At 38.9% G+C, this 11,753-nt stretch overlaps 1 protein-coding gene across 1 annotated transcript in view; it reads right to left on the bottom strand.

The window, feature by feature from the left end:
• Window positions 1-1,977: 1,977 nt before the first annotated feature.
• The window catches only part of Irak3 (interleukin 1 receptor associated kinase 3), a 51,784-nt gene continuing 42,008 nt past the window's right edge, over window positions 1,978-11,753 (bottom strand). Inside the window, 5 exon segments of the mRNA XM_004861099.4 lie at window positions 1,978-2,242; window positions 2,244-2,648; window positions 4,898-5,062; window positions 5,151-5,213; window positions 5,465-5,663. Of these exon segments, the coding sequence (XP_004861156.4) occupies window positions 2,165-2,242; window positions 2,244-2,648; window positions 4,898-5,062; window positions 5,151-5,213; window positions 5,465-5,663 (910 nt within the window). The 3' untranslated portion in view covers window positions 1,978-2,164.

The following is an 11,753-nucleotide window of genomic DNA, read 5'->3' as shown; positions in this document are numbered from 1 at the left end:
CTCAAAAAGTCATGAAAACTGATGATGTCAGAAATTCCATACCTATTTTCAAAACAACAAAATATTTTCTCCATATTTTTAGGTAATTATGAAACAGGACAAAAACTCTAAGAAGCATAGAAAATAGGATCTGCCTAGAAGATTGTTTCTGTTATGCTAAGGGCGGAGATAAGTAAATTATTTTTATTTTACTTTTGTGGTGCTGGGGATGGAACCTAGGGGTTCAAGCATGATAGGCAGGGGGTCTACTACTAAGCCTCATCTGCAGCACTTTTTATTTTGAGACAGAGACTGGCTAAGTTGTCCAGGCTCGTCTCAAATTTAATATTCTCCTGCCTTAGTCTCCTGACTAGCTGGGATTACAGGTGTGTGCTACTGCTCCCTGTGATAAGTGAAATTCTTTACTCATGTTGGCTGACCAGAGGCTAGAAGCTCACTCTTGGTTTCTTCATGCATCCTAGTTTCCACATAAGGAAGCCATGAAGGTACCCTCTGATTACCTATAGCAGGTTGTAAGATTTATTCCTATCAATTAACATGCACCAAATCGAGTCAGGAGGTCTGAATCACTCAATGGAAGATTTAAGTACTTTTCAGCCACAGTAGCATCTGCTTATCATATCATTAATCAGATCACTGCCAATTCATCTGACTTAGTTTTTAGATGTGCAAAATAGACACTCTAGAAAGGTGATATAGTTAATAAAACAATTAGTCAACAACATTTCTAGAGCTCCCACTCCAAGCTAACCAATATCCTAGGTAAGACAGTGAATACAAAAACAATGATATTTTTCTCATAAAATAATATGGTAGAATCTGCCAATATGTAAGAATGTGAGAAAATGTTAAGGCAGTGGTTCTCAGCGTGCTTCACCTCAGCAGCCTGAGGACCACCTGGGAACCAGTTAGCCAATTTCTAACCTCAGACTGAATGATCAGACAATGAGTGGTGCTGTGAAAGCTGAGCTTTTACCAAGCCTTCTAGATCATTTTAATGGGAAGAGACCATGAGGTGAGAAATGCAGGTGGCTTACTGGAGCCTCCAGAAGGAATGCGAAGGACTTTGGACCTCTAGAACTGAGATATTTTATGCCACTACATTTGTGATAATTTGCTACAACAATAGAAAAGGAATACAGTACAAGGCATTTACAGTCTAGTAAGAGACAGGATGACATAAGCAACTTTGATATAATTCAGAAAATGACAAGCATAAAACAGAAATACAAATAAGTTGCTTTGGAAATGCTGATAAAGTGAACACTTCTGACTGGAGAGATTAAGGAGGCTTCCTGGAGGATGACAGTTTAAAGAGCTTGACAACTGATTAGGATTTCAAGAGGGGAGATCCAAAAACACAGTAGGAGTAAAGGCACACAGTTGGAAGGCACAGAATAGAACTCAAAAAAAGCTGACCTAGACTCTGGTGACCAGTTATTTTCTCAGCAATAACAATTACTTGATTAAAATGTCATACCTTCTACTCAGGATACAATAGGTCTCTGAGTTAGTAAAATCACCAATAATGGTCAACAACGAAATTGTATGTAATAAACTATCCTAAGAGTTTAAATAAGAAATACAGATAGATCTTGGGTAGGAATCCAGTCTCTGCAGAGAACAAGCCCTACCTACCCAAGGGCAAACCTAGCTCATTTTCAGAAAGGTAAGTTTGATAACACAAAAGTACAAAGGGCCAGTCACAGGAAAAAAGCAATTCTTTTAAAAGACATCTACTAACATTTTCAAATTATGCACTTCCTTCACAAGCAAACTAGGCCAAACAATAGGATCCAACTGAACGCCCTTAGCAGAGAGGGCTCTGAGGATTCATTTGGGTGATGCTGGACATGAGAATCCAGTCTTTCTGGTAGGTTTTGATTGTTTTGTTTGGCTTATGTCAGATCACAGGGTCTTGAGTAATTGTGAATGACTAATCTGTATGATCGTGAGGCAGTTACTCTGATAAAACATCTGTTTAAGTCACTCTGGTTTTGCTTGGGTAGGAATGAAATTTTCCTTACTCTTTGTCTGCATAACCCAAATGTACCACTTGTCATTCTCCAAGCATTGCTCATGGGGACCATGCTTTCCCCAAGGTGATACCCTTTACATAGGTGCCTCACCAACACTTGCTTTCTTCTTTGCCTTCCGGTGAGATTTATTCCTTTCTGTACTGTTCGTGTTTATTCCAGAAAAATTCAGAGGAGCACCTAGTCTTCACTGGCCTGCTTCTGTAAGTCATAAGAATGGCTTGGGGTTTCAAAGGAAGAGTCCAAATTTACCTCAGTGGCCTGTATGTCTTGGGATGAAGCTGTATGCTTTGAGGACCAACTTTCGCAAGGAAAACTGGGCATGTTGCAAGTACCCTTATTTCTCTTACTCCGTGTCTTTCTGTTCAAGCCCAGAAATGTAACCTCAGACTGGCTACATTCAAAAGGGATGTTTGGAGTCGTCATTCTACCTTTCCTCAAACCTTTGTCACAAGGTGGTGAATGATTATTCTGGTTTTCATCATCTTCCACTGGAATACTTGGTACATTATCCAAGAATACAGGAGAAGGAAACCTGAAGGACTTTAGTGACGTGGGGGGGTCTTCTGCAAAATATAAGCTGGCTTGAGTGCTTTCAAGAGCATTTAGGACCTAATTAACAAAGAAAGCAAATAAACATAGTTAAGCTTGAATAACATCCCTTTCATTTGTTTTTCTCTACCTATAAAGAATATTCTCTCATTTCATGCAGTAAGTTTAACTTCAGAATTTGGAATTAGAAGAGACCTTAATTAAACATTAGCAAAAGCCCTTCATTTTGAGGAGCACACCAAGTGACTTGAAATAAGGTATCAAAGGAACTACACTGAAATAAATATCAAGCAAACTGATTTCTGCCTTGGAGTTGCCACCAATTAGCTTTGTGGCTGTGAGTGGACTTTTTACACCAACCATAACAAGTGGTGAATGGAAGGGCAAGATGCAATGCTGACCCGATCTATAGAATCACCTGAAAGGAGCATTTCTGTAAATAAAAAATGTGACTGAAAAATGCAATAAATGTGTTTAAATTTTTAAAAATTTACTGAAGTAAATGAAGTTCTCCTTTGTGTCTTCAGTCACACTATTATGGCCACTTTGATGTCCTGAATGGATTCAAAATATTTACCTTACATGGTCATTTTGACTTTGGGGAAGAGCCAGAAGTCACACAATGTCAGATCCAAGAAATATTTTTGTGAGCCTGCCGTTCCATTGAATGGTACTAGGAAGCAGCATTCACCATAGTTTTGATCACACTTCTCAATGACACTCATGAATGAGGACTTCCTGAATTGTTTTAGAAAGTGGCAACAATGATGGGATAAGCATGCCGAAATGAATGAGAATATTTTGAGGGAAATTAATGGCAATAAGTCTTTCATTATAATAGTTTTTAAAAATGTAAACATTCACTTCATACAGATTGCTTGATTCTAACCTAATGACTTCATTCAAAATGTAAGAAGATGGGCCAGGGATGTAGCTCAGTGGAGCTATGCCTGCTTGGCAAGCCTAAGGTGCTGAGCTTGATCCCTGGTACCAGGAAAAAAAAAATTAAGAAGATGATGGTCCAGGAATCTGTAATTCAAAAGCATCCCAGATGATTCAGATGTGCAGCCAAATTTGAGAATCCTTGATAAAATATATCTTCACACACACACACAATTTTTAACAATATGTAGAGTTTCACCACCTGAAAGTGTTTTCATGTATATTGCTTCATTTAATCTATACAAATAACAACATTATTCTGATTTTACAAATAAAAGATCTGAGGGTCTGAAAAGGGAATCAATATCACAGTATGGTAAAAAACAGCCTTGATGCCTGACACCAGATCTCCTGGCTCATAACTCAAGGCACAGCTCATAACTCCTTGCTGGGCCCAGAAGCCCGTGCAGCTATTCCTGGTGGTGTCAGGCCTAGAATATGCTTTTGTGACTCCCAGGGCAGTGCTCTTCACATACTCTTATGCCAACTCCTTGTTTAAAGCCTTTCCATAGCTCCACAATAGACTGAGGACAAAATCCAAACTTTTAGAATGAGACTCAGATACCCTTACCACTTGAAATTTGTATTATTTTAGTGACTACAGCCTTGCCTCTCTCCCACCCCACTTCCATGATCACGCACTGCCTGCAGTCTCACTTCTGGGTCTCCATCACACAGAGACCTTCATGGGTGCTGATTCTCTCTGCTGAGAATGTCCTCCTGTCCTTCCTGCTGCTTACCCCCAACCTCATCTCCAGATCACAGCAAAGCTGTCACCTCCATCAAGAAACTCCTGGACAGCCATGGGCTGATATATATTTTGACTCTACATTCTCACAGCCTGAGCTTCAGTCTACTGCTATGCTTATCCTGCTGGACAAGAAGTTCACGTTTAGTGACCTGACTGCCCCTTGACTATGACCTGGCAGGTAATAACCACTGTTTTATCCTCAGCACCCAATACAAATTCTGCACATACAAGGTGGGCATTAAATTGGTATTTATTTATACACAAACAGACAGATGGAAGGCTGATTAGTTACATCTACGGACAAATGAATAAACTGAAAAATGAATAGGGGAAATACATGACATATTTTAGAAGGCCAGATATCTTCATGAATGTTGAATAAAATATTTCCTCCCAACTACTTTTATTAAATTTTAGGGATGTTCTGGTTCCACCCAATAACAACCTCTACCTGAGTACCAAATGATGTGACTTTTTGACCTGGAAACATTATCTTTAGGCTGGAATTCTCTATGGGATGCTAGATTTGTCTCACTGATAAAGACGATAGATACGTAATTTATCCAGCTTAGATTTTTCCATGGCTCAGTTTGAATAGAACCAGGTATATACGTACTTCATCCATTGTTGGTCTTAACTTCGCCCGAGTTGCAGCACACTGGCCTGCCAAAGAGAATAGCTTAGCAGAGAAGTTCCGAGGACAGGGATGTACTTTCTTATCTAGAAATGACAAACATGAATCGAGGCCTCTCTTCTCCATCAATTCCATAATGAGATCCCGCTAGGAAGAGGAGGACATAACCTTATCACATGGAACTCAATCAGAAAAACCACCAGAAAATAGGTGCCAACAGGAAAACAATTCTTACCAGCTGAATATGTTTAGGATCATCTAACACCACTTTACAACCTGTCAGAACTTCCATTATTACCTACAAGGAATATAGAAAGTCAACTGTACGTGTGGATACATATACAGTATATGTTGAATTATTACCTACGACAATCAATACAGTTCTGATACTTCATATTTTATTTCACTGATTACTCAAAATTAATGTATAAGATAATGAGTGATAGAAAATGAATAAGTTAAAGCTCTTAAAAATGTCTTTTTAGAGTTTACAACATTCTGGGCAATAAACTCTGAATCCTTTGTTAACTTACAAGTGCTGACACTTACAATTCCAAAGCTGTAGACATCTGTTTTTGTGGAAAGTTTTCCCTGTCTGATATACTCTTCTGGCATGTACCATAGATGTTTACTGCTGCCGCTGGTCATATTTATTGTAGAACTCTGATGTTCCAGGTGGTGTTGGAAGTGTGCCATGGCAAAATCAGTTAGTTTGGGTTGAAACTGATCATCCAAAAGTATATTTGCACTAAAATTGTGATAAAAAAACAAACAAGATAAAACATCATGAAAGTGTTTCAATGAAATACAACATGGCAAGCTCGCCTTCCTATCTGGTTGCTTTGAAACACTGATAAAATAAAGCCAAACACAAAATTTCCATGAAGTAAGTGTCATTTTTTAATTTCTCTTGAAGTATACATCTATATGTTGTATGAAATCTAAGACAAAAACCTGACCTGTGAACAGTGAACATTTCACATTTCCAGATACATATATGGAGATGTATGGAGGCTGTCATAGGGTAAAATTAAACAAAGCAGCTTTCCTTATGCACCTTACACTTAATGAGAAGATGGACTGAGTTTTATAATGTATGATTGAAACAGACTGTTAATGTGTTTTTAAGTTTATTACAGTAAAAGGTACATTGACATTTGTCCTCAAAATACTCTCCCTTGCTTTGAACACACTTAACCCATCATTCTTGCCACTTTCTGAGGCAGTTCTAGAAGTCCTCTTTCCTGAGTGTCTTTAGTTGTATTGTAGCTGCCTCGATGTTCTGAATCTATTCAAAATAATTACCTTTTATGGTTATTTTGACTCTGAAGAAGAGCCAGAAGTCACAGGATCCCAGATCCGGTGAATAAGGTAGATAAGGACACACCTTAATGTTTTTATGAGCCTGCCTTTCTGCTGCATAGCACTTGGTGGCGGCAGCATTCAATGTATTTTTTATTACAACTCATAAAGACATTCATGAAAGAAGACTTCCAGAACTGCTTCAGAAAGTGGCAAGAGCAATGGGATAAGTATGTTCAAAGGAAGGGGGAATATTCTGAAAGGGATTAAGAGTAAGGGATCTTTTACCGTAATAGTTTTTAATTTAAACATTCACTGAATATTTTGATTACACTGTAATCAGCTAATAATTGTTATGTACATAGAACTCTACTAAGGATTACTTAGCTTATCAACATAGAACTACCAACTGGAATGACTTGAGGAATCTCTGATAGTCCCTGCATTAATGACAGCCCTAACCCACAGTCCTATCTCTATGGCTTGCTTTTGTTTTTGTCTTGTTTAAAAGAGAAATATCTGCAGAAGCAAAGCCAAAGTGGTTATAATCAATTTAAGTGGTTGCCGCATAAAAATCTTAATAATCACTTGACATCTTGGCTGAGTCTCAGTTTACTTTTACCTCCTCAGCGCCGTCCTAGCAGAGATGGGAAAGAATATGCTAGGAGGAAGATACATTCCACGTAAGCGAGTCCAGTCCTGCTTTTCCCTGAGTCTGTGACTGCTAGAAGGTTACTGTATGCCATAAGCCTCAGTCCCCTATCTCCTCACCATGTGAAATGGGGAGAACAACAGAATATATAAGACTGATAGGAGGGTACATCTACTAACGCCGTTCAATAAATGATACCTGGGATAAAAATAACCAATCAATTATAAAAGAAGAGACGAATACTGACAGAGGAAGTGGATCAGACAGGAGAAAGTCTCCTGCTTCTCAGTTTTGCTTAGGACTACTCAGAGCTTGCTTTTTGTCCCACAAAACTAAAGCTTTTACTACTAGGCCTGCGCATCCCAGACGACAAGTAGTATATTTGTAGTACTATACACTGTTATCAAAAGTGGTAATGGCTAACTGGATAATAAGAAATTCTTTTTTTTTAATAAGAAATTCTTAATCCTAGACAAATATTGGGTCTTATAAAAATTCCAGAAGTCTTTGCAGTCCCTGAACAAGTAGGCAAACAGGCAGGTCCCAGTTTCATGGGAATGAACTGCAAATCTTACTACATTTCAGAGGATTCAGAGACTTATTCTTATGACAAGGGTTTGGGTGGAATAGACCTATGTTGGAAGCTAAAGCCTCAAGAATTCTGATCTAGACTTTGTCTAGGACTGAGGTATCAAGAGACAAAATGAAGAGACACAACTAGGCCCTTTAAGTCTGGAAAAAGACATGTTTTAGACTTTATTTGAGTCTTCCTATAAGGGTGGCATAAGGATTGTAAAATCCAGAGTCTACCATATGGTTGAGCCCAGGAGCCCCATGTGATCTTTGTATTCATGGGAAGAAGGCCGAGGGGCTGGCTCCTCAAGACTTGTATCAGTGAGCACAATCCTCAACTCTCTCTGCTTTGTCTCTTCTCCCCAAGAACATGGCAGCACTAGAGCCAGGCTGTATCTCACGCAAACCCCTGGATATTGTTTATCACTCATTCTTCCATTTTCTCACTTGAAGAAGTACTGACCATCCTGACATCTCTCTGAGGATGAGGAATAAAGTCCGATCCCATTTTCTCAGGTATTGTGTAAGGACAGGCATTTAGTTCATAATTACATCTTCCATAGGTGTCGCTTCACTCGCTCACATCTATTCTGGGCCTTCTGGAGTGTCCTGATGGCTTCAGAGGGCTCAAGTATATTAATGCAGAAGTCTGTCAGATGGGTGGAGAGCAGGGAAGGGGGCAGAGGTGCTCACCAACCCTCACTGCAAGGATGTAAGCTTCTGCCTCTCCAGCTTCTTCTACTCTGATAGCCACTTCTGCAAGCTGATGCTTCATTACAGCACAGGGAGAGAACAGAAAAATCTCAAATTGCAGATTTTCAATGTCTTCTTCCTTTACCTTGTCTCTAAAAGAAGGCATATAATCCTAGTATACAAGGCCAGAACCAGGAGAATGCCAAAGTTGAATTTTGGAAAACACTTAAATATCACTGAATCTTTTCTAAAGTACAAGAACAACAAGGAATCTATAAACTAATCCATGTATTCGAACCCTCAGCAAAACTGGTGGACAGCTTTCAGCAGCTGGTAAGCTGTACATCTGTGCAAGTGAGGCAGAGGTGAGCTGAGTGATAATATTTCCCTCTCCAGAAAAAACTGAGGGCCTCAGGTCAGTGAGAGGCCATCAATAAGATGTGAAATTATTCTAGGCACTGCATTTACACTGTGACTAATGACATCTGGTAAAAAGACAAGCTGTTCACCAGCAGGCCTTAGTGTATCACATAAATTGTGAAACCAGTGATTTACTCCATTCTAAATAAAGGTTAATGGTAGCTGAATAAGAAAGATGTTCTGTTTTAGGAAAGTAGAAATTGCAAAAGGCCCTTCAACAATCAATTTCTACCCTAATTCTTGCCCCTGCCTCAACCTTAAATAGAATGTTCCAACATAAAGTGCCTTCATCTACTCACTCAGATCAGCTGAGTAAGTTTATCCTGTGGGGTAAAAATAGACTAACAAGGAACATAAAACAACTAAAATCATATCAATACAAACAAAAGGTCAGCTTCCTAGCTATTGTGGCCATTGAAGGAGTAGATAAAGAACAACTTTGGTCCATACCTTCCCTTCACTGTCTCTACGACCTATTTTTTTTCTACTCTTTAAGGCAATCTGCTAAAACAGACCGGCCATCGTCTCAGAAAGGACCCTTGGTTGTACACTAAAAAAGTGGGGCAAATTCTACACAGGTAGTAAGTTTGACTCCTGACACTGGAGTCACTAACCTTTTTCTTAAGAGGGGTCTCTAGGAGAGTGTAAAAGGGAGAACTGAATCCCCAAATAATGCTATTTTAGAGTAAAAATTGTTTTCTTTGCTCATTAGTTTATTTCCTAATTTAGTTGATGCTTTCTGGCCTTAAAAACAAAGCAGGATGATATACCGAGGTTATAATGCAAGATTTGAATTTCAGTGCTAATGCCATGTTTCACGTGTATGAGCATGACTGACACACACACACACACACTTAAAAGGGGCTAATTAGTGCCTAGTAGCTCAGTTTGAGTGCCTAGCAACCACGAAAAAAGGTCAGGACTATACCCAGTTGGCCCCAAGGATATTAAAGGACATAACTGGCCTCTCAGTGACAGCCTGTGGGAAAGGACACATACTATGTCACAGTGCTGAAACACACAGACTGCAGACAAGGCAAGACACAGTTCCCCAAGAGGAACAGAAGCTGCACAATGCCCTCCTCCACTTTGGCATGAGCTGTAGCCTACCTGGCATGGTAAGCTGAAGCCCTTTACTCACATGTGGAATTATAAAGCTTTCTCTTTCTTCTCCTTTAGGCCAGGCAGGCCTTAGAGACAGAATGAAAGCCTGTTTATGCTCATTGGTACCTGGTAAGTCCAGGATCTTTAGGGAAAGGCCCTGTCAAAAAGGTGTTCCTCCTTCAAAGGTAAGCCTTCAACTGTCCAAATAGCATAGCCATCCTACCCTCAGTTTTCATATACATAAAAACACCTGAACCCCCCAAATACTGCTACTTTATTATTACTTCAGCAGGTTTGTATAAGGATTAAATGGGAAAGCATAAGTAGAGTTCCTGACACACAAAGAGGACCTCCAAATTTGCTTTAAGGGATGTAGACTGGTCATTATCCAATGTGCATCCGTTAATATACCTTAAAATCCCAAGAGGTCTGCTAGATATCTCTAAAAGTTCAAGGAGATTGATTTAAGTAACAGTGGTATATGAGGTTCCAGCATGTTCCCAGAGATCTAAGCATCCTTGGGTTAATTCACTTCAAGGAATCAGTTGAGTTTCAAAATTATTACAGAGAAGTTCTGTACAAACCTAACTAAAGTAATATTTCTAGATAATGGAGAAGAAAAAAAGTTCAGCATGAATTATGCGTGCACAAAATTACCTATACATATAAATAAATGAATTACGGGGTTTAGGTACAGTCATGACAAAATAGAATAGGGGAAATTGTGACTTATACAGTATTTAATTGTTTTGGCATTTCTTTGCAAAAAAAAAAAAAAAAGAATATATTTAGATATCTTAAGAGGAAGAGAATTGAGAAAACTGGAAAGTCTGGAAAAAAAGAATTGTTTCTAAAATGTTCCTGAAAAAAATTTTAGAAAAAGGAGAAGACTGGTTAAATAATCAACCAATTTAATTTTGCATTCCTTGTAGGCTTTGCCATCCTTTTAAACATTGAGCAGGAACGCAGCCTTGCCAATGTGTACCCTATCAGCCAAGAGACATACACTCCAGGTCTGGGGAAAGGTGGGAGGAGCTTGGGTCCTCAGAAGAGTGTCATGACCACGGGAAGGGACCAATGTGTGGCCCCCTTCTCATGGACCATTCAGTCTAGTCCCTCACAAACGAAATGGTCCGTGCACTACCTCAATCCAACCTTACATCTCTGAATGATTTCCATTTTTCAAAAATCAAGTTTTAAGCAAATGGTTTCCTATTTCCTTTCTTTTGCATGGAAGGCTGTTTAACTTGGTGGAGACAAATGGCAAAACAGATTGAAGAACATGACTTTATAGGAAACATCAGAAATTTTCACAAAGATTATCTCCTTGCCTTAGTACTATTAGCAGGAATAAATGTCTGGCATGAAAAATGCTGAGGATAAAATGCACTTTAACTTAAAATTGTTCATAAATGTGAAAAACAATTAAGCTTGGTAAGGGATGAGATGAAAATAACAGGGTTTATTCCTCTGTCCTTATTTTTATCCAGTCCCCTATGCTGTCATAAGATTCACTTCTTCCATGAAGTTTCCACTCAACCACTCTGAATTCTAGTGTTCCTGCTTCCTCCAAGTTCCAATTGGACAGTGGAAACTATAGAATTTGTTATAGAGACCAGTTCGTGTTGTTTGCCCAACTATAATCCAGATGTTTTTATGTGATCTTGTAATTCAAAAAAAACTTTGTATCCCGAATAAAAATGTGAGGGTCCTTTGCCAAGAATACAGATTGCAACTCTTAAGATTCTTCTCTTGAAATCTTTTCCTCTTCAAATTCCACCAACTGGAAGTGAATTTTGTTTGTATAACATTCTCTTTGAAGAGTTCAAATTACTAAGACATTTTGGGGTGAAATAAACCACCAGATTTGTTGAAAATATCTCTGAAATGTGGGCTTTGCTTCCTTCCGTGGGTGTTCCTCAGCTGTCTCCTTGATAGCTTCTTTCGTAGAAAGCCATTAACTCTCACTGCTGGACAAGTGAAGATTGCAAATGCAGATCTCTCAGCCTAACCTCTCCCTCAAAGTCAGCTGCCTACTGTCATTTTCTCTAGGAGCTGGTCAACAATTCCAAATTTGTGCACACTAATTACACT

The sequence above is a fragment of the Heterocephalus glaber genome, unplaced genomic scaffold (genome assembly GCF_053883595.1).
Source record: "Heterocephalus glaber isolate CG9 unplaced genomic scaffold, H.glaber_assembly_v1.0 deba00001569, whole genome shotgun sequence".
In the NCBI taxonomy this organism is placed as follows: Eukaryota; Metazoa; Chordata; class Mammalia; order Rodentia; family Bathyergidae; genus Heterocephalus; species Heterocephalus glaber.
The sequence above is the reverse complement of the archived record's forward strand: the minus strand, read 5'-3'. Positions and strand labels throughout refer to the sequence as shown.